Here is a 23,572-nt window from a genome sequence, read left to right as displayed (position 1 = left end):
TATAAGTATGTGGTGTTCAAAAAAAAAAAGAACAAGAAAGATGAATTGTTCTTCCAAAAAGTTAATGGAGCCACGACCGGCCTTGACTGATTATCTTCCCTCTGACTTCTTCTTGTTAGCAAGAAAAATATAGATGAAACGTTCGCTGAAGCATCATTGGCTTTTCCTTTGTTGAGTTCGTCGTACTCGTACGTAGTGAATAAAAAGAAGAGAAGGAAGAGAGAAGAACTACAAGAAAAAAACATGGCGTACTGGTGGTGGTGGTGGAGGGAACCGAGCATTTATGAAATGGCGGAAGCAGGGTATATGTTGCTGTACGTCGGTGATATTGAGCCGACAGTGACAGATTATGTTCTGTTCGATGCGTTTTCCCAGGCAAGTCAAGTTAGTTCTGCTCGTGTTTCCGGATATTCGATCACCAGGAAATCTAGCTATGGCTACGTTAGCTTTCACCATTCTCGTGATGGTAACTTTTGATTTTTGGTTTTACTGTTTAGATTAGATTAAAATTAAGGTTGTGCTTGGTAATGACTTTTTGCTTTAGGCTTTTAATATTGTAGAAATTTTTCTGGCTGTAAATAAAAAATCAGGTTTTATAGGTTGTAATTGGTGATATAGCTTTAAAAGCATTGTTTAGAAAAAAAAAAGCTTTAAAAGCATTAAAGACTTTTTAAAAAAATCTTAAAAGTCTCATATATCAATACTATTAAAACAGAAGACCCTTTTTTGAGGTGCCCTCCTGTTTCAACAATATTTACAAGACAATGCCACTAGATTATTTTTAAACTATGATTTTAATTAAATTATTAAAGCATTATTTACTTATTCCACAAAATCTTCTCTTCCAACAAACTAATCTATTAAATCATTAAAGCTATCGTAACCTAACTAATCTTATATTATTTCTCTATACTAAAAAAAAAATCTAACTATATTATTTCTATTAACATAACCAATCATAAACCATATGTTTTTTTTTTTTGAAGTATATGGTGTTGTGTGGGTTTTACGTATTGAAACTTACACCATCTAATAACATACAAGATTTTCAAATTGACATGTAATATATATACATAAAGTCTGATATAATGTATTTTGGCAGTATTCATAATTATACGTTCCTAACATATATGATCCCTAATCCACAATACCCTAAACCTCAAATCATTAATTTTTATTTTATTTTTACCCCTCATCTATTGAAAATAAAGCATAAAAACAGAATTAGAGATAACTGTTAAATTAAAGTCGAAGTGTTTTTTTTTAAATATATATGCTTAATAACAAATTTATTATTATACCAATTTCTTTTTTAACTATTCAAATACTGTGCCGGTTGTTATCGTAGTTGCAATTTTTTTTTCAAATCAATAACAAACAATAGAAATTAGAAAAATAAAAAATCGTAAACCTTAATATCTAAAATATTATAGCATAAAAACTAGCGCCCAATCATTATAGTTCTCAATTTTCCACAAATCAACTTTTGTGAAACAGAAACAAAACAAATCGTTAGTTTATAACAAACTGACGAATATGCTGAAATGGTATTAGATGGTATAAAACTTTTTTTTTAACAACAAGATGGTATAAAACTACATTCATCAACAGCTTGACAAAAGCATTCACCACAAATAACAAAAAAAAGACTAAATCAGTCGTAAAATTAAATTTTCTTAGCAAGATTAAACCTTTTAAAACTTTTTGGCGGATTCAAATCAAAGTGCTTCACTCATGGAAGCAATTCACAGCCAGATCCGAAGCAAGCTTGGAGATCATATTCTCATATGCACATGTAAGTGCGCTTTTGAGGGTTTTTGGTATATTAAGGTCTTATTCATCTATATTAAGTACTGCATTACATATAATGATCACATATACACCATAATATTTTTCTTTTTAGTTTTCATTTCATAACTAACATAATCAGTTCTATCCCTAACTTATAAAATTATTATAATTTTATCTGTCTATTGTGCTTAACAGAATCAGTTATATGCTGATCTAAAAAGAATACTTTCATTGCTTTCTTTTATCTGACTTAAACTTCACTGCTCCTTCTACAGATCCTACAGAACATTAAAATTTTCTATAAGAACAAAAACAATATTGTATCAACATTAGTAGTTTCATTATAACAAATACATTATATAAGGCATCCTGAGACTTATATGCGTGTTGTTTCAGGCAGTTTAGAAATTCCTAAAACAATTCCAAAGTAGAATAGTTAATTAATCTCCAACTATACATAATCTATATAACTGGCTATGAGGAAAAATTAAAACAATTAAATCCAAGCATGTTAAATTTTTGTAAGAAATTAATTTATTAAAAAAAAGCCTTACGAAAACTCACGTCTTTGAACAAAAACAAATTCACCTCACTAAAATCTTGAAGTTAAGAAATATCATTACTTACATGAGTTCTTTGTAAACTGCATCAGCTGCTTTCATTTATTTTCTTATGTGTCCTTCGAAACTTGACTAAATCAGAAAATTACGAAATAAAAAAACCCAACAAGTACCAGATTAAACCATGCGTGTTTCTGCTTCGAAAAGGACCCCACTTCATCTTCCTGAATTATTTGCTAATTCCTTATCTTCCAACACCACCTCATCTTCACTTTGTTTTTATGTTAGATTCATCTGATTTTTTTTTTCTGTCAACAGATTCATCTGATTTAAACCATGCATGTGAAGAATATTTATACACACAAAAATCCAGAAATTAAAAAAGGTCAGAGAAATTGAACAAATACCTTTAGAACGTTGAGCAATCTCTAATTAAACATATGCCTTTGAGATATATTGATATTACTTTACATATCTCTTTCAGGATTTACTGTATATTTATAATTGAGCAGTTTTTAATAAATTATAAAATGTTTAAGGTTGTACTAGATTACTTTTTGGAAAACAAATTATGTATACAATTTTACCCCCAAATAGTATTCTCATTGACAAAGTGATATATAAGTGATATTGAATTATGTGTTAATATTTTTAAAAAAATCATTAACACTAAATTAAATTTTCAATTGCAAAATTCACAATTGTAAGTTTGTAACCTTTACATAACTACTACAAATCTCAAAAATTTAACCATTAAATAAACATAATAGATGTAGATTATAGGGCTTATTTGCCAAATAACCAAAAAAAAATGAAAATTAGATTTTGGGAGAGAGAGTAGAGAGAGATAGGAAGATAAAGTAGGAGAGAGGAAGAGATTTTGGTTAGTTAGTGTATTTAAGTTTTTTTTCATGTATATAGGGTGCAATTTCCCTAGATTATATCTAAACTCTTCCCAAAATTCATAAATGCAACCCTTATAAATACTAAAGAATTCATACAAATATATATAATGATGTCTTTGTTGCAAAAAATGTGATACAAAATCAAAAATACAAACTGATATCAAATTCAAAAATACAAACTGGTAACAAATAAAATTTTGTTTGAAAAAAATATTGCGCTTTTAAAGCGCAAGTAAAAATCTAGCCATGTGTCAAAATGGTATAATATATATATTATAAATTATTTATAACAGAAACATTACAAATTGATATATTTAAAAAAAATGATAATAATATATATACAAAAATTAAAAATTCATACATTTTTTTAATAATTAAAGATGAATCATAGTAACATTTTTCTCTTATCATAGTAATTTATATCTTATTTAATATGCAAATAATAATTCCATACAATTTCAACTAATAGTATAGATGGATCATAGTTTAATATGTAGTTAATGTTTTTCCTTAATCATAGAAATTAGTTTTAATTTAATAAGATACAAAAAATTGTGTCTTATTTTATTTGTAATCTATTAATTTAAAATTTCACATTACACAAAAATATAGTTACATATTGTCACAATATCGAAACAATATTACACATCTTGAAGTTAAATCTCCGATGAATACATAAATATATTGATGATTTGATATGTTAATATAACATGAACCAAAAACCAAAAAGACTATAACCAAACGCCTATGCCTTAACATATTAATGAACAAACAAATGGTTAATAAATTTGTCTAAATTTATACTTCTCTCGAACATAAAAACCGAAATAAGACCGCTAATCGAATGGATATCCAAATATCCAAAATACATTTTGTATACCTAAAAATATTGATTATATTTAGATGTAAAATTATCAAATATTCTAAATACTAATTATAAACCGAATTATCCAAAAAGGAAGTGACCGTTTTATACAACCATGTCTTTGCCTTATTTAAAATCTATATTTTCTAATTACTGAAATTATTCCATGACGTACCTTACTATATATTACTTGATTTCTTTTCCCTTTCAATGAAATACTTAAACCCTTTCTAAGTTTACAGAATTATAATTAATTATATTCTTCAAATATATGTCATCAAATAATTGTAAAAAGTTTCATACTTTAGTAAAAAAACTATCTATAACCCAAAAAATATTGTATTATTCAATAGACTCTTAGTTTAAAGTTTCCAAAAAATATTATTATTTTAATTATATTCGAATATATTTTATTTCAGATATATATATATATATATATATATATATATATTATATGATAAACTATCCTATATATTGAGAAAATATTTATTGTTAGATCATCCCCTTCGTAACAGTGATTTACAAAAATGTGAATGGTTCTTATTTAAACATAATAAAGTATTACTTTCTATCCGTATATAATATAATTTATCAATAAAAAAATCCAACCCCCCCCCCCCCTCCCCCAATTACGTGAATTACTTGAATAGATACAATCCAAATGTGAATTTCAGTTTTCCAGGTTTAACTCAGGTTTTGGACGTGTTTTTAAAATTTTTATAACATTGTCAAAATTAAATCCAAACTTTTTTAATTTAGTTCACTTTGGTTTTATAAGAAAATAAAAACCTGACTCAAACTGCACATCACCCGAATTGATCTGATTCGAAAATGCATGGTTCTCCTAAACGGGTCTTAAAATCCCAATAACTTGAAAATTGAATAATCCTAACTGACACGTACCTTAAACCCGAATGACTATCACTATGAGAAGTTAAAATAAATTACTTTCAGTTAAATATGTCAAAACTCAAAAATTAAAATTCAGACCGAAAATTAGTAACTGTTAAATCAAAAAATTTAACCGAAATGTTATCCCGCGTTTTCAAAGCGCGGATCAAAATCTAGTCTATCTTATTAAAACTCAAGTACAAAATTGAAGTGTTTGCAGACTTGAATAGGACTATTAAAAAATTTAGAGTGTTTGGAAATATGGATTGCAGTCTTTACAAAAAAAAATATTTTTGTTTGAAAACAAGGATAGTAGTATTAAGAAAAAAAAGTAATGGGCTTATGTTTTTTTAAAAAATTGAAAGTTATCTAGGCCACTTTTAAAATATACCAAAATGGTCAATCTAATTGCCTAATTTTTTTTTTCTAAACTAACCATAAAACAACATTTAAACTTTATATACATATTTCAAATCAAAATAATAATTCAAATTTGATTTATATCAAAAATTGATTCAAAAATATACATATATTCAAAAATGGATTTTTACTAAACTATTTTTCAATAACCATTATAAAAAAAATATTGTCAATATATATAAGAAAAATATAATACAAAGCCCAATTTGAAATACCAACTCAAATTATGGTTTTTATATTTCATATTAAGTTTTAAAAAATATAATATATGTAATTATTTATATGATGGTATGTATAAAATACTATTAATTATATGATTACTTATATGATGGTACATATAAAATACAATTAATTATATGATGATAAAATACGATATATAATAATGACTAGGGATGGGCTTTTGGGTACCCATACGGGTTTGGTTCTGATCGGTTTGTATTTCGGGTTTTCGGGGTCAAAGATTTCAGCCTTATTAGAATGTTTCTAAATTTTGGTTTGAGGTCGATTTGGATCTTTGCGGGTTTGGTTTGGGTTTGGATATCTAATTTAAATTATTTTTAAAGTCTTAAATCATTATATATTTTAAATTTCTCAAAATGTATAAATAAAATAATATATTACGTATAAATTTGAATAACATATGTCATAATACTTAAGCTTAACATATCAATTGGCTTGATTTAAAATTTTGGATACGGAATCAATAATTATTTTAAGTATTTTTGGTGATTTGAGTATACTTTAACTATTTCAGATATTTACTTTTGACTATCTATATATATTTTCAAGTATTTAAACCAATTTAAAAGTATCATTTTTGATGTTTTATATACGTTAAATCTAAAAATAATTAATATATATAAGTATATAAATCTATTTTTAGATAAATTCGGATATCCAAATACTTCGGTTCGGATCAGATTCGGTTCTTTAAATAACAAAATTTTGAATAATTAGAAAATTTAATCAATTTATGTTCGGGTTTGGTACTATATTTTTGGATGTGTATCGGTTATGTTCCTCGGATTCATTTTTCCAAATCCTAATAATTACATGAAAAACAAATATCAACATATTTTTCAAAATATACATCCGCGCGCCTGCGCGGATCAAAATCTAGTTATTATTATTATCTAATCAAGTTTTATTGATCAGAAAAACCTCTAAAACACGTAAAGCCAGTTTTTCTTCTTGTTGTTCACTAAACTATTGATTTTCTTCAAGAAGAAAAACATTCGGTAATATATGACTTTAGTTTCAGGGAAACTAAGCCTACTTAACGATATAAAAAAACACAAATTTACTAGCTATCTAAAAAACCTCCTTCTTTTCTACTTTCTCTTTCTATATTTCTCTGCCTTCTTTCTACAAATCTAATTTCTAATTTTTTTTCTAATTTCAAGACTTTAGAATCTTTTTAAAGCCTTCAAAGATTTTAGAGCAGGTCCAACTATCGTATCTCATTTTGAAAAGAAATATTAAAATAATAAAAAAGAGTAGAAAAGATTACCTTCGGTTATGATCCTTAGTTGTTATTTGTCAACTTCTGCTTGTTTTTTTTCCAAAAGAAATAAATTTTAGCAACAAAATTACACATGATTAAGGGGGTGATTGGTAGTTGCTGTAGGTAGTGTCAACCGTCCTATTTATTTCTACAACACCAAATTCAAAGCAATCAAGCTTTAATTTTTTTTTTTGAAACCACAGTTCTTAAAATAATCTACAGCTGTACAAGTGCTCTGCATAGCCAAATATCCAAAGCAATTTTTTAGTGCTTTCCATAAAATTCTACAGTAATAAAATCTAAAGCCAAAGCAAAAAATTTACAGATTTTTTTCTACAGTAAAATTTTTAAAGCTACAGCCATTACCAAGAGTCAACTTCTCGCGTGCCCCCAATGTGACAATGCCAAATCTATTATGGGCTCTTAGAGTTTCCTATACCCTTATTTCATAATTCTTTTTTTGATCAAAATCCAAACTTCCAAATCAAATCCTTCCCGGTTATCAAAACTAAACCCTAACCCCCCCTATGGATTAGTGAACCCATGGGCAAATATTTAAATTTTATACCTTTCAAATTCAGAAAAAAAAAAATTTAAAATCGTTTTTAATCATATTTTGATGATTTTTTCGAAAATATGGAAAACAACGTTTTTGGATTTTTGAAATATTTTTATCAAATTCTATAAATCAAATAAAAAATATTAACGTTTCTATTTTAATTTTATGATTTTTCGTTTGATATATAAAATTAAAAAAAACAAAAGGGTCCTTTTGAGATTGTGTTATGAGATATAGGGGTATGAGAAGATTTGTCTCCATTACCAATCAGACTTTAAATTATTATTACTTTTGAGATTAGAACATGTTTTTAGATATTACTAATGAGGTTGCCACGCTATATCACCAATCACAACCTAGGGTTCAGTGCTTTCTCGAGTTACCGTTTCTAGCTATGTATTCACGTACTTCTGATTTTCTTCTATGGTCGACCGGTTGATAGCACAAAGAGCACTAGAGATGATGAACCGCACTACTATTAATGGAAAAGAGATTAGAGCTATTTATCATGTCCATGATCCAAGTCTTCTTCGAAAGGGCTGGGTTGGTTGTATACTTATAAAGGTATAAACTGAAACGTGAAACTCAAAAGAATAGTTTCTTTTGTTTCTTGATCTCCAATATAATCTGACATTGTTTACAGAATCTTGAAGAGTCCATCGGCCACAAAGCACTCTACGACACATTTCGGAGTTTTGGATCCATTCTAAGATTCAAATTGGCTACTAATAATGACACTGGTCGTTCACAAGGCTTTGGCTTTGTGCAGTATGAAAACGAAGAATCAGCTCTCAAAGCCATTGGTTATTTGAACGGAATGCTTCTTAACGATGAGAAAATATATGTAGGACCTTTTCTTCAGAGAGGTTCTCCATACGATAAGGGGATCTTCACTGATATTTACGTCAAGAATTTCTCCAAGTCATTGGCTGATGAAGAGCTTGAGAAGATTTTTGGAGAGTTTGGACCGACGACGAACTGTCTGATCATAAGGAAAGGTGAAGTTCGTCAAGGAAAGTCTAAAGGCTATGGTTTTGTTAGTTTTGAAAATCCAGAGGATGCTGAGAAAGCTGTTGAGGCTTTAAACGGGAAGAAGTTTGAGGACAAGGAGTGGTTGGTCACGAAATCGAAAATGACGTATAAGAATGGATATAATTTGAAGCGAGGTTTGAAATATTACATCAACATATCTCAGGGTTTGAACTACTTGTGTGTTAAGAAGCTGCATAAAAGTGTAACTGATGAAATTCTCAAAGACTATTTCTCTCCCTATGGAACTATAATATCATGCAAGGTTTGTTTGTACATTTATAGAAAATCTCGAGGATATTCTAGGTATAACACGTGTGGATGTGGATAGGTCATGCAAGACTCTAGTGGAGTGAGTAGAGGATCAGGCATTGTTGCGTTTTCGAAACCTGAGGAAGCTTCTAAAGCTGTAAGTTTCTAGAAACATTAATGTATCACTTTATTTGGAACAGAGAAACTAATACTGGTGGTTGTTTTTCCATGTATTCAGATGGAGGAAATTAATTGGAAAAAGAAGATAAGGAAACAAGTTTACGTGGATTTAGCTATGTCACTTGCAAATGCAACTCCCGAACAGCAGAGAACCGTACGTGAATGTTTTGTTTGCCTTTATAGTTTTTTTTTTTTTTTTTTGCCTTTATAGTTATATCCTTGTCTCTCTCTTTCTTTTTGTTGTGTTCTTTTTCTAAGAAGTGAAATGATTTGTACAGATGTTAGGTGAGAGTCTTTACCCTATGGTGGAACAACTTGAGCCAGAGTCAGCAGCAAAGATTACAGGAATGCTTCTTGAAATGGACCAAACCAAAGTTCTTCACTTGCTTGAATCCTTCGTGGCTCTCGAATCCAAAGTCGCAGAGGCAACTGCGATCCTGAGGACTGTAAAAGAGCAGCAGCAACAACAACATAGAGGTGGGTCTGAATCTGCGAGTGGCTCAAAATCCTCTCTAAGCCCTGACTCAAAACCCTCTCTAAGCACAAGTTTTATAAGCCCAAAGCCCAAGTCACTAGCGCGTGTGAACAGTCGACTATCGATTGGCGAGAGGTCAGTCGTGTTGCTGACCAACAGATTTGATTCCTTCGAATGATGTGGTTTCAGGAACAAGTCTGAATATCTTTTAAAAAAAGTCTCAATATCTGTGTTTATAATGCTAATCTCCTTAAATCATCTGTAACATAGTAGTAAACATTGAATTCTATAATGAAAGTACTACATTTTTCTCGCAAAAGTTTGCGAGTGTGTGTATATAAACTATACATATCAAAGAAACAAAACAAGACAATTTTTTTTGCAACCTAAGTTTTTTTGGGGAAATTTTAAGGGATAATTGATAAAACCAATCCAAATATTCATGTCAAACATAAAAGTGAACTCTACTTTCGGTCAAATGCAAAACCAACATAAAAATATGGTAAATATATTATGTAACCCTTATGACCAAACAAAAAAAACAGAAATGGATTTTACAATTTTGTCCTTAGTAAGTCTACACGTAATAGAAAGAAATTTACATATATGTAGACCTCCTAAAAAATCTACTGTTATAGATTTATTATGTAGTCTACATTGTAATTTGATCTAAAAATTTAATTTTAAAAATGTATAAAATAATTATTGTGATATTTTTAATTAATCATCAATATAATGATTAATATGAAGTTAATAAATTAAAATTTTATATAATTGAACAATTTTAAGGAATATACTCTAATTTGCTAACCATGAGTTAGACAGTCTGGTTTAGAAACAAAAGGTTATAACATGTTATGTATTCTAGTGGTAGATTTCTTAGGGTTAGATTTAGTTTTTTTTTGTTTTATTGACTTAAATTTGTATATTAATGCCTAGTAGTTTATATTTTGTATAATTTGATATTTGATACAGTAACTAAGACTTTTTATCATAGAGCAAAACATTTAGGGTTTAAGATTTGTGGTTTAGGGTTTCGTAGACCTACAATAAAGTCTATTTAGCTGGAGACATCTTTTTCAGTCTACGTTTTTCAAATTTGTTTACAAAAAAATCATTATATTTAAACTAAGTTGAGTTTCTTAAGAATAAAATTGTGAAATCATAAATTATAACTATTAAAAACCAAAAAAAATAGTAAATCATATATTAAAACTAAAATTAATAAAGAATAAACAACAATAATGAAATTATTATAGTAGACTTCCAAAAAGGTCTGCTAAATTACGAAAAAATCTACTCCAAAATTTTAATTTTAATAGACTTCAAAAGAAGTCTACAGTGTCATTAATTTTTTAAGCTAGTTACATTTTTTGTCTCCCTATATAAATGAAATTTATACAATCTCTCTCTAAAATGGATGCATAAGTTTTTAAAACTCTCTCACTTCTCTTTAAAACTCTCTCCCTTTTCTCTAAAGTTCTCTCTCTTCTCTCTAAAACTCTCTCATTTATCTTCCTCTCTCTAAAATTCTCTCAAGTCTTTCTCACAATATTATCCTGTCATTTTAGATATTATGATTCATGGTTTTCATCTTCTCCTTTAAAAATGTAAGTTTTAGATCTATAGTTTTTAAATGTGAATTTTTATGTTATTTATTTCTCATAATATTATCTTTTTTTGTAGTTATTATCACTCTTGGATTTCATCTTCTCCTCTTAAAATGTAAGTTTTAGATTAATAAATTTGAATGTGTATTTATAGGTTTATATTCAAATAAATTTATAGATCAAGCTCTGTTCATTTACTTTGATACTATTTTATCTTATAAATTCTATTTTGTAAAGTATTTTTAGATTTAAAATTATTTTCACATTTAAAAATGTATAATTTTTTTTCAGATCTGAAAATTATCAGACAGTGTAGACTTCTAAAGAGGTCTGCTTATAAACTTAAGCTAGTAGACTTCATATGAAGTCTACTAAGCCACAAAGTTTAAACAAACTTCATTAGAAGTCTACAAAAATATGACTTTAATTTTTTTTCTATGTTTTTGAAATAATTTTATCTTATTTTCCAGGTATTGTTTTTCATGGTTGTTCTTTTCTCCTCCCAAAAATGTAAGGTTTACATCTATAGATTTTAAACATGTGTTCTAATATTTATATTTAAATAAAGCTACATATTCAAATTCTATGCCTTTCATTTATTACTATTTTGTCTATTAAATTATATTTTTAAAGTTTTTTTAGATTTAAACTTATTTTATATTTTAAATGTATGTAATTTCTTATATCTAGTTTTTTTTTATAGAGTATACTTCACTTGAAGTCTACTACCCTTGACTTTTAAGCATATTTCAATAGAAGTTTACTCAAATATAATTTTAATTTTTATCTTATTTTTCATAATTTTATCTTATTTTACAGGTATTCTCTTCCGAAGTTTTCAAATCATCTTCCCAAAAAATGTAAGATTTACATATATTCATTATAGGATGTTTTTGTATTTATATTGAATAAATTTATATATTCATACTTTATGTTTTTGCTTTGTTACAAGGTTGACAAAAATAACTATTTTGAAATATTTTCTAAACAAAGTATTTTAAATTACCTAAATATACACTTTTAGATAAGAAAATGTTCCGTTAGTGTAGACTTCAACTAAAGTCAACTAAAGTCCACTAAACAATAACTTTACCTAGACTTAAAAAAAAGTCTACTAAAATATAAAAAAAATCTACTAAAATATGATTTAATTTTTTATCCTATGTTTTTCTCATAACTTTATCTTACTTTACATGTACTCTTTTCCAAGACTTTATTTGAGATATCGAGATTATGAAAAATCAAACACACTCAAGAATAAATTTTAATATATTGCTATGTAATAATTTCTCATAATAAAAAAATAATTGTTTAATAATTGTTTAATGCATGATCTATAAACATTGTATTCATTTTTAGTGTTGTTTGATTTGTATGATATTATTAATTTTTTGTTAGATATCAATGTTTTCACAAGATCTAATCAACTAAACAAGTAAAACCACCATAAGCTAAAACAATAACTAGCACACTTGTGAGAAGAAGAAAATCTATACAAAATTTCCAAGAAGTTTCAAGAGTAAAACTAATCACAAATTTTTGCAATAAGTTTGAAATGTATAATTATAACACATTAACTTTTGAAATTCATCCAAGACAATTAAAATTTTACTAACATACATCGTAAAATAATTAAATCGTGAAAAAATATGATGAATAATACATAAATGCACTTTTAATAGAATTTACGACGTAAACTTCAACTCCAGTCTACATTTGTAGATTGACAAAGACGTTTATACGTATTAACTAACATATAGTCAAACCAAAAATTTGTAGTGTACTTGACGCTGGTTTGATACACAAAGACGTACAAAGTGTGTCTTAGATAACTCGATCAAGTTCTGCACTTGTCGATAATTTGTGACATGCATAAGAGGAGTATTCGCGTATTCGAAGTTATTTGTTGTAAAATGACGTCTAGTAAGGAATATGTTAGCACCATCTTTTCGATTTTCTTGTCCAGATCATAATCTTCTTATGCTATTTTAGAAGTTCACCATGAGTACAAGGAACATTATTCCTCCTTTCCAATTATATACAATAGGTAACAGAGTTATTTTCAAAAAAATACAGTTTACATAGGGGTGTTCAATCCGGATATCGATTCGGTTTCGGTTTGGTTTTTTTCAGTTTTCGGTATTTCGGTTAGTAAAATATAACTACCATTCTAAATCCATATTTACTTCGGTTCGGTTCGGTTTATATACCGTCGGTTTTCGGTTTATTCGGTTTTATACCAAAAAACATAATTATTTTGTTTGAGATCATATTATATGAATTTTAGAGTCATATTGTCAACACAATCATTTATTAAAAATATATTACATGTTCAAATAGATGAACAAAAAAGTAAAAATGCTTCTACCATCAAATAAAATAATCAATTCTATAACTAAAATTAAAGCTTGAAATTTTGAAAATAAAACTATGAAACAAAACAAAAACATAAAAGAAAAGTTTTTCCACTCTTCCATATTTAGTGTTCATTAAAGTCATGTTTTTTCAATTGAAAATTTTCCATTAATTATTGTCCATCAAATTTATAATCTTCATATTAATTAAGTGAAGACTAAAATAAATCAAAAAGATCAAAAAAAGACTTAGAAAATAAGATGTATGAATTGCGATGTATTGTTATTTAATTATAGTTCAAATGTTTTACAAATTAAGGTTTTTTATTACTATAAAATTATGGTAATAGTTATTAACACAAATTTAACTTATGTAACAAATAGATTTTCATGTATTGTTTTAAAATAGATACATATTTATATGTTTCTACTTTTAATCGGTTTTGTTCGGTTTATTCGGTTTAATCGGTTATATACCAAACCATATCCAAATCCTACGGTTTTTATAAAATTATATCCATTCGGTTTATATGGTATATACCAAAACCAAACCATATTGTCTATTTCGGTTTGGTTTGGTTCGGTACGGTTTGGTTTTACCATATTGAACAGCCCTAAGTTTACATAATTAGCGGAGAAATATTTCATGTTTCATAAAACTATAAAGGTAGACTTACAAATACGTATACAATTATTAGCTAACAACATAGTCAAATCAAAAGTACTATACTTTCATAACTATAACAGATTTTCTTTTCAAAATCACGCGAACCCATTTGGATTAATTAATACACACTGTCAAAGAAACAAAATCTTGAAAAAACTTAATACATGTTTGAATTTTTTTTTGATTTTATACATGTAGACTTCCATTTCAGTCTACACTTCAAAAATGTTTATTTTTTTCAATTGACCAAAATTCACATAGGATTTAACTTTCAGAAGTAGACTTCATATGCAGTCTACATTTTTAAGTTTTTTTTAAAGAGGTTAGTTTTGTAATTGACCAAGTTTGAATTTCTACGAGTAAATGGAAACGAACGTCTCTGACGGGTTAGTTTTGCCTTTGACCAAAATAAAATAGTAGACTTCACATGCAGTCTACCTTTTTTTCTAAGATAAAAAGACTGCATATAAAATCTACAATTTAATAAATTCTTAATTAATTTTTAATTTTTTTAGGCAAACACAAAACTAACGTATTCAACGAAGTTAAAGTTTTGGTCTAATGCAAAACTGACATTTTGCAAACTTCTCAGGCAATCTACACTTCGTAGACTTTCGTTGAAGTCTAAAATAAAAAGTCAAAAGTTCAGCCAAATGCAAAACTAGCATCTCTTACGTAAACGTCTTAGTAAATCTACCTAAATTTTTGTTTTTGTTGTCAAAGATAAAGACTGCTGGGAAAGTCTGCGGTACAAAAAACTTTGTTTGGTCAATTGCAAAACTGGCATGTACGTTGACAAGTAGAATGCATCATACGTTTGCATATAGGCGTAGACATACAAAACAGTCTATGATCTCGACACAGATCTGAAAAATAACGAAAACCATGTAAATAGTTATCTTTTCTGGTGTAAAGCTCGTTTCCAACCTTCTCAACCGTCCAAACTCCAAACACAAACAAAAAGAACTGCCTTTGACGATTCACTAATGAATAAACTCGAAAATATGAAGTTTGTGCTTATGAAAACGAAAGTTATGAGAAATTTTTTCTATATGGAAATGTAGAGGAAATGAAGATTTGTTAGTTTTACAATGGAAAAAAAAAATGGTTGAAAATTGAATTCTAGAGCTTTAAGAGCTCAAAATTGGTGGTTCATGATGGTTGGAAAAATTGATGATAATGACATTATTGTAAATAAGAAAAAAAGATGTAGGTGTATTTGGTTTTTTGTGAATTTCGAAATTAATAAAAAATTAAATAATAATGATAATTTTGTAAATAATTCAAAAACATAGGGATAGTATAGAAAATTCATTTATGAATATTAATGACAAAAAAAGAGGTTGGTTTTATGTTTGACTTGAAAAGATGAGTTACTTTTGAAAAACTCTCAAATTTTAATTCTACTGCAAGTTTGATACCACTTTTCAAATTTACCATTAATGAATGACTATTTTCATAAATACCTTAAATTTGTGATAAAATAACATTAAGCTAATTTCTTTTGAAAATATTTATAGAGCATTTATAAACTCAATCCCAACTCCTTAATACTAAACCCTAAACAATAATCACTAAAGCATAAACCCAAATATTAGTATATTTTTTTATTGGTGGTATTTTTTGAAAAATGATACTTAACTTGTAGTATTTCTAACAATTTTTCTAAGTTTCAATGGTATGATATATATTTGCTAACTTAGGGTTATAATATTTAACTAAATAATTTAACATATATGCATGTTACATTTAATCTAGATAATATGTTGATAAATATATTTAATATATCAGACTAGGTTTTAAACAAATTACTAAAAGCATAAAGATTAATGATTTTTATATAAAAGCAGATAATGTGGCCAAATCTCTTTCTATATTAGATTTGTTTTATAAAAAACTACCAAGTAAGTAGTAAAGACTAGGATATGTATGAAGTTTGAGAAACGTCAGTGTCCTTTGGGTGATAACTGTCACTATGCTCATGGCCAAGCAGGCAGTGCCGGCTTAGAGCATGTGCTCACAGCACATTTGCACACGGTCCTGTTTTTTACTTTACAAAATTAGGGTCCTATTTTGTTAAGAAATATAAATATTAAGGTCTAGTTTTTAAATTGACTATAATATAACTAAAGGTTGACAACAAAATTAAGGCAGCACAGGACGCTTTTAATATTTGAGCCGGGCCTGCAAGCAGGTATGTTCTTGTTTGTCCTATGTATTGATACTGTCTTTAAATTATACTTGTGTATTGTGTGTGTGATGATCTTTTGTTTCTGAAATTGGTTTGTTGATTAAAAAACTGCAGAGTTGCTTAACTGTGCTGGAAGAGTTGATATAGAGAAGCCGTGAGCGCAGGAGCGCGGGTGAGTAAACAAACGGTAATACTATTCACAAACAACAAATTTGAAATGAAACTAATTGGACTTATCATGAATTTCCAACATAAAACCAATTGATGGTTAGTTCCATTTAACTTGTTCACTCATGGTAAACACAAATGGTTCAGAGATTTATAATTTTAAAAATAATATATAGATTTAAAAGTTATATAATCATACATATTAATAACTTATAATATTAAGATAACTGCTCTTCATCAGGATCGATCCTGATATAAAGCTTGATATTAGTACTTGGATGCCTGAATATTTTGCTCTCTTATAGTTAATAAATAAAATGCATGCCTGCGATTAGGTTCAACCGATGCAAATAATGCAGAGCAAATCCATTTGAAAACTATATAACAAGTTTTTATACCAAGTACCTACAAAAGATCATTGTGGCTTCTTCCCCTACAACAAGACAACTAAGAAATATATATCATTTTAACGGCTTAAAGTGGATTTAATAATTTGGTTATATCTTCATTAGTTTTATAATCATAGCTTTATTCTTTTCATAGACATCACAAAATTATATGGCCCCCAAAATTTAATATTTTCGTAACGTCTCCTTTACTATATTCCCCACTTCTCCGTTCCATTTTGTGAACTTTTGTGATATTATATTTTCTTTTCCTTTTCAACACGACATGATGGGTAATTAAAGAATGGTAGTGGTAGTAAAAACTGTCGGTGGAGACCGGAGAGCATTTGGAATCCTATGGCCTCCAAGAAAATCAAAAAGAAAGAAAATAATACTTGTCTTGCTAGCGACATGGTGATTGTCTAACCATGATTAACTTTATAATATATTTTTCTCAGAAATAATAAAAGTAGGTAGAATCAATGTTTAGGCCAAACATTTTTCGTATACTTCTTTCTAAAGGGTCAACACTTCTATATATGGTTTACCAGTAATCAAAATTGTTGAAATTCTAACGTTGGAAATGTTTATTATTTATTTTTGGCAACCATTGGAATTGTTTTTATGACAAAAATAACCATTGGAATTGTTTATATTATATCTTCTAGAAATATAATTTTGCTTGTTAGAAGCCTACAAAAAAAGGGAGAACCGAAAGAAGAAGAAGCCGATGAAACCTACTAAAAGAAGAGAGATGGCAAAAGTAATTATCAAAGAAAAAGTTACAAGACAAATGTCACTGTCATTAGGTAGCACTAAATGTCTTGTGGACTTAATTTAACCCCTTAATTGATTTGCAGGCATTCTTTTTAATACTTGCTCTCCCTTTCATTTAAGGGTAGGTATTACCATATTAATTATGGTATTACTAATGCAAAAACAAAATGATTGTTAAGTGTTGAAATGGTATTACTAATAGGTGAATTTTATTTTCTTATGATTGTTTCTTGAGTAAAATTTATTAAAGGCAAGGTTTTAAAACAGTTTCTTCATTAAAACATTGTACTATAACTTCAGAACAAAAACAATTGAATAAAGCCTATAATCTTTGGCCCCTTTAATGCTTATTTATGAGTTGAAACGTAAACAATTAAATATCAGTGTCACATAGTCACTTTGACGCTTCCCTCTACCTCATTTCCTTGCGAAGATTCATCTCTCCTCTTCTTCATATTTTGCTGTTGCAGACATTAGTCACACACTTGTTCAAGCTGGGCAACTAACATAAAACTATGTAAGAACTTGCATCCAAACTTTCCTTTGATCATTTACATCTTCTTGGGTCTTGTTCTTAGATTATTCTCAGTAGAATGCAAAGTTGTATGTTTAAGTTTATGCTCTATCTTACAGAAAGAATGGATGCAAACCAGTGGAGATCGAAGAAGAAAATAGAATCTGTAGCAGAAACACTCCAAGGTTCTTCTAGAAGAAACATTAAACCACAGGTAAAATAAACACTTGCAGAAGTAGCCAAGTTTTGCTTCAAACGTTTTTATACTTTTCTTCAGCAAAACTTTGTCGTTTAGTAACTCATGTTCTGTCTTTATTTGCTTTTTCAATTTCAAGATTGCTTAGTAAATGTCTTTTGAGTGATGATTAATTTGATTTGGGTGTCTAGGCACGTACGGTTCCTCCAGGAAATGGAGTTATTAGACCCGAGAGAGCTCGAAAAAATCTAAATGAGAAGCTAGATACTGTAGCCTTAAACTCTCCTAAGAAAGATCCTCGTGTGAATCTTTACGGAGATAAAGATGTAGCTGATGAGATTTTCTTGAAAGATGAAGAAATGAGTTTGGTGGATGGAGGAGATTCATCGCCTTTTTGTGATAAGCTCCTCCAGCGAATGGAGCTTCTCGGGAGAGATCATGACGCAAAGAGAGTCGATAACAACAACTTTAGCTCAAGACAAGAAGAATCTGCGTTTGATGATGTAATCGAGATGAAGAGAAAGATTCATACATTAACAGCTGAGAACTCTCAGCTCAAGAAGTCTCTTGTGGCGAAAGAAGAGCTCGCGGTGAGCCTGCAAGAGCGTAAGCATCAAGTGGAATCAGAATTCGAAGCGTTGATGACGAGACTAGACGCAACGGAGAAAGAAAACGCGTTCTTGAGATACGAGTATACGGTTCTTGAAAAGGATCTTGAGGTAAAAACAGAGGAAACAGAGTATACTCGCAAGTCCATGGAGCTAACGCACAAACAGCAGCTCAGGAACGTGAACAAGATCGTGGAGCTCGAAGCCGAGTGCAAGAGACTGAGACTCCTGTTCCGCAAGAAGTTTCCTGATAGGTCGATCTCCATGAGGAACGAAGGGGAAGAGATGAAGAGAAGAAACGCGAATAATAAGAGTGATTTGATGATGAGAGATGAAGCTCAGAGCCGGAAGCTTAAGTACGATCTGCTGATGGAGCAGATAGGTAACGTTAGAGCCGAGAACAAGAATCTTATGGACATCATTATGAGGAAGAACATGGAGATTAAAGACCTTAGCCGCGGGCAGAAGCCGCTAAGTGCTTCGAGTTTCGATATTAGAAGTGAAAATAGTGTGATTAGTCCTTCTGGTTCAAAGGAGATGAAGTTGCTTATGGATGACTTTAATGAGATGGAGAAGTTAGCTATTGTTTGTACTGAGAAAGCAGCTCCAAGAGGAGAGGATGATGGTGAGAAAGACGACGGGTCTTTCGACTGGATTCAAGTTGTTTTGAGTGCTGTATCAAAGCAAGAGAGGATATCGAAACGCGGTGTTAAAGAGTTGTTGCAAGACATCAAGATTGCTTTGGGATGTATGGATGATGATGATGATGTAGAGAGCAAGAAAGGTGAAGGAGATCCTCTCTGCATCACATGGAAATCAAATGTGGAATCAGGTTCTTTTTTATTTTTATTTTTTGAATACCAGGAGGTTCTGGCAGAAGCCCGTAATCTCCTAGGTCCGAAACCACAGCATGTAATATTAGTTTCATGTGGAATCAGGTCCAATGACGAAGGATGAGATCAAGAGACATTTGGGTCTAACAAAAGTGGAGAAAGTTGAAACTGAAGAGAGGCAAGAACTGAAAGGTAAGCTTGAGGAAGCCGAGGCAAAGATCAGAAGCTTAGAAGGCGAGGTCAGGGAGTTGAGAGAGAGTAAGGAGAAGGTAGAGGCTGAGATGGAAGCTGAGAAGTCAATGAAGGAAGATCTTGATACAAAGCTACACATAGCTGAAGCTAAGCTCAACGAGACGGAGAAGAAACTGTCTTCTCTTGAAGTAGAGTTTGATTATAGAAAGAGTTGTTGTGAAGAACTCGAAGGGACTTGCATCGAGCTTCAGCTTCAGTTAGAAAGGTAAACCAAAAACCCTTAAATCACATATAAAGATCTCAACATTACTCCCTTTTGCTATTGAAATTTCATCAACTATTGTATGATTTTTTTGCAGTGTTGAAACGAAGAAACCAATGCAAAGAAACAAAAGCGTGAGTAGAAAGGTACATAAATTCACAGACTAAAATATCAAAAATTTAGGGTTCGTAGGTGTTTGATTATGATGGAATTTTTGTTTGTAGGGATGGGAGGTTGCGGCAGCTTCTGTGAAGTTATCAGAGTGTCAAGAAACAATTACCAATTTAAGGAAGCAACTAAGAGCTCTATCGACAACAGAAAATAGCAGCACAATGAAATTTCTACACAAAAGACCTTCTCTCCGAGAAAGTATTGAAGAGTCAACGGCCAAAGATTCATCATCCTATGACAGCATTACTCATGATGACGGTAACAATAACAATGCCTTGATAGTGTACGAACCAGAGAAGGCAAAAGGTGAGATGGTTCCAAGAAAGAAGCAAGGAGTAGGGTTCTTGAAGAGGCTATTGTTCAGGAAGAAAAGAGTGAGTAGCAAGAAATATCTTGCCTTGACTATGTGATGAATAAAATATAAGAAAAGGGTTCTTACAAGGGCTTTGGTTTGTGTTTGTGTATAATGTATATATTGAGTGAGTAATACGAACTGTGTGGTATGTTTGTGTTTCTGAGATGTGATGAGTGTAGACTCTTTTCTGATTTTGATAATAAAACGAAATGTATCTTAGGAAGCACCGTAGCCTATTGGTTAAGGTTTAAAGGCTTCTACACCCAGATTTGGGGTTCGAATCCCAGACTATGCAATTTATTGCAGATTACAGGAAATCCAGGTTTCAAGTCCCGAAGAGATCGGTTTATTAAACAATTATGTAGACTACAGAGGAAAAGCTTGCAAGAGATCTTCAACATGGTGCAAGTAAATCTGGCCAGGCGTGGATCTTCATAGGACTGCTCAGATGATGCAGTTAGACGTAGGTCTTCATAAGGCAGGTAGTATTGTCGGTTGTCGAATCGTCTATGTAATATTTCCTATATCATAATTGTAAGATCTAATAAATCAGCGTTAAAAAGAAAACTAAATGTATCCACGTAAACCTGGAAACCAAACTGAGTTTCCCTTTTTTACTACTGTATTGGGCTGTACATATTAAGTTTCGGCCCTTTTTAAGCCCGTAAAGAAGATAATGAACAAGAGTTCTCTTTTTTTTTTTTTTGTTCAACGAACAAGAGTTCTCTACATCATGTAAAGCAGAGAACAGTATAATGACATTTCATTAGAAAACTCAAGGCACTCAACAAGAGAGCTGTACATCATACAAATAGAATGACTTTAAAGGCTTTTAGCATATCTTCCATTTGCTTTTTAACAACTTTTCCCAGCTCCAAAAGCCAATCAATAAGAAGAGAAATTAGTTGCATACACTGAAGAAAAAAACCAGTATATAAATAATTATGGTCATCAGAACTTTATGTATTTTTTAATTCACATTTTTTTTTGCATTAAAAAATGACCACTTTACGTGTTTTCTTTTTCCTTTTCTACTAATTGCTCAAATAAAAAGACTAAAAAAATAATTACTGTGGAATTAATTAAAAAAAAAAATCAAAAGGGGACCACTTCGCTGCAGCCGAAATCATTGGAGTTAGCGAAGGAGTAGTCAGGCCACGAGTCTCTCAGAAGCTTCAGCAGCTTCTGTGCCTTCCTCTTCGCCCTCTCCGTACACTCACTCTGCACCATCAGCAGCAACTGAACCACCACTCCCGCCGCCACCGCCTCCTCTCTCCACCGCTCCTCCGCCGTGCAAAGCGCTAACAACGCCCCCGCCGCGTACTCCGTCGCACGATCCGACACTCTAAGAATCGTCTTCACAAGAAGCGGCACCGTCAGAGCGTGCTCGCCGAACGCCACGCACCCCTCCGGCGTTCGGCAGAGCAGCTCCACCGTAGCCAGAGCTCGCTCGGTGTCACACCTGTCTAATCCCGCCGCGAGTCTGTCGATCAGAATCTCCGGCGCACCGGAGGATACCGCGAGTTGCCGCGTGTTTTTAACGAGGCAGAGCGCGAACAGCGCTTTGACTCCGATCTTGAGAGCTCGCCGTGGGGACGACGTTACCGTAGGATTACGTAGAAGATCGATAACTCCTTCGAATATACACTCAGTGGTTAAAACAGTTCCTTTAATAATATCAGCCGTCTTCGTTCCCGTCACCACCATCTCTATCAACGCGGCGGCGTTAACGCGCGTTTCTATAGAAGAATCGAATAGCAACCGGGTCAGGAACCCGACCCGACCCGGATCCGAGATTATAGAAACGCACTGTTCAGGCTCCGTCATCGGGAACATAACTAGAAGAGCGAGGGACTCGGAGACCAACTCAGGAGCCACGTCGGAGAACAGAATCCTGATCAGAATCTCTTTGGCGTTGTGCGCGGCGATCAAAACGCGGTTCTTCTCGGAATCGCGCGCGAACGCACGCAAACGGCGGAGAGCGGCGGCGCGGGAGCGAACGGAGACGTGAGTTCCACACGCGGCGGAGGCTTGGCTGAGGAGAGCTCGGACGGAGGTTGGATCGGCGGGCTGTTTGGGAGTAGGGATGCGCTCGACGCCGTTGGAGCGGTTGGCGACGCACCATTCTTGGATGAGGCGGCGGAGGGTGTGGTTTGGGATGAGAGTGTGGTCCGACAAAGGAGCGCGTGTGACTGGACATGTCGTGTTGTTGTTTCCTGTGGAGACCCATGACTCGATGCTTGTTCGGTCGTAGGTTTGACCGGTGCAGACGGTTACCGGGTCACGCATCAGCTCTAGTGAGATTGGACATCTGAAGTGGTACGGTATCTGGAGTCCTAGATCCAACGGCTCTAGACTTCTCGGCATTTAAACGAGTTTCGAATACACAGAAACTCAGAGAGAAAGCTGCAAAGAAGAAGAAGAAGGTGTGATTGTTGTGAGAGTATGAGGAACGAGCTTATCTGGCTATGAGCCCCCACACGTGTGCCATTTATAACTTTGTAAAAATACGGCTGGAATTTTTAATTAAATAAATATGTTAGTAGAACATGATTAAGATGCCATCAACGTAATGTATCTTGTAGTGAAAGTCGCTTCTTAGAAGTGAAGCTTAAGCTTTATGTGAATGATATACAGTTATTATACATCTCGTTATGATAAACTTACAAGTTTATTTATGCTCTATTATACGTCCAAAACATTATAGACCTCGCAAATAAAAATAACAAAGTATTAATATTAGGTTGTTAGAGATACAATGCTTGATTTCAGCTAAAATAAACAAAAAAACATACGTCGAATGGCCGTTCGACGTCAAAAAAAAAAAAAAAAAAAACAAAAAAACATACGTCATATG

At 31.2% G+C, this 23,572-nt stretch overlaps 3 protein-coding genes across 3 annotated transcripts; 2 read left to right on the top strand and 1 right to left on the bottom strand.

Moving 5' to 3' along the window:
• The first annotated feature begins 158 nt into the window (after positions 1–158).
• On the top strand, positions 159–10,766 carry LOC125604365 (polyadenylate-binding protein 8-like). Its single transcript, XM_048774781.1, has 4 exons — positions 159–466; positions 7,938–8,059; positions 8,139–8,789; positions 8,856–10,766. The coding sequence occupies exons 1-4, from the start codon at positions 244–246 to the stop codon at positions 8,943–8,945; spliced, it is 1,086 nt and encodes a 361-aa protein (XP_048630738.1). The 5' UTR covers positions 159–243; the 3' UTR covers positions 8,946–10,766.
• Positions 10,767–17,870: 7,104 nt separating this feature from the next.
• Positions 17,871–20,941, top strand: LOC106428325 (filament-like plant protein 4). The gene is made up of 6 exons (XM_013869069.3): positions 17,871–18,101; positions 18,218–18,312; positions 18,486–19,734; positions 19,841–20,192; positions 20,287–20,335; positions 20,414–20,941. The coding sequence occupies exons 2-6, from the start codon at positions 18,223–18,225 to the stop codon at positions 20,768–20,770; spliced, it is 2,097 nt and encodes a 698-aa protein (XP_013724523.2). The 5' UTR covers positions 17,871–18,101; positions 18,218–18,222; the 3' UTR covers positions 20,771–20,941.
• A 520-nt stretch (positions 20,942–21,461) lies between these two features.
• LOC125604357 (U-box domain-containing protein 25-like) lies at positions 21,462–23,372 on the bottom strand. The gene has a single exon (XM_048774763.1). The coding sequence runs from the start codon at positions 23,080–23,082 to the stop codon at positions 21,811–21,813; it is 1,272 nt and encodes a 423-aa protein (XP_048630720.1). The 5' UTR covers positions 23,083–23,372; the 3' UTR covers positions 21,462–21,810.
• Between the last annotated feature and the right edge of the window lie 200 nt (positions 23,373–23,572).

Source organism: Brassica napus, unplaced genomic scaffold (genome assembly GCF_020379485.1).
Source record: "Brassica napus cultivar Da-Ae unplaced genomic scaffold, Da-Ae ScsIHWf_528;HRSCAF=793, whole genome shotgun sequence".
NCBI classification, from domain to species: Eukaryota; Viridiplantae; Streptophyta; class Magnoliopsida; order Brassicales; family Brassicaceae; genus Brassica; species Brassica napus.
This window is presented reverse-complemented; position numbering and strand designations above follow the sequence as displayed.

Coding starts and splice junctions, on each gene's coding strand:
- LOC125604365 (XM_048774781.1), top strand. CDS start 244: ATGGCGTACTGGTGGTGGTGGTGGAGGGAACCGAGCATTTATGAAATG. Junction 467..7,937: donor CTTTCACCATTCTCGTGATG/GTAACTTTTGAT, acceptor ACCGGTTGATAG/CACAAAGAGCACTAGAGATG. Junction 8,060..8,138: donor TTGGTTGTATACTTATAAAG/GTATAAACTGAA, acceptor CATTGTTTACAG/AATCTTGAAGAGTCCATCGG.
- LOC125604357 (XM_048774763.1), bottom strand. CDS start 23,082: ATGCCGAGAAGTCTAGAGCCGTTGGATCTAGGACTCCAGATACCGTAC.
- LOC106428325 (XM_013869069.3), top strand. CDS start 18,223: ATGGATGCAAACCAGTGGAGATCGAAGAAGAAAATAGAATCTGTAGCA. Junction 18,313..18,485: donor GAAGAAACATTAAACCACAG/GTAAAATAAACA, acceptor TTGGGTGTCTAG/GCACGTACGGTTCCTCCAGG. Junction 20,336..20,413: donor ACAAAAGCGTGAGTAGAAAG/GTACATAAATTC, acceptor TTTTGTTTGTAG/GGATGGGAGGTTGCGGCAGC.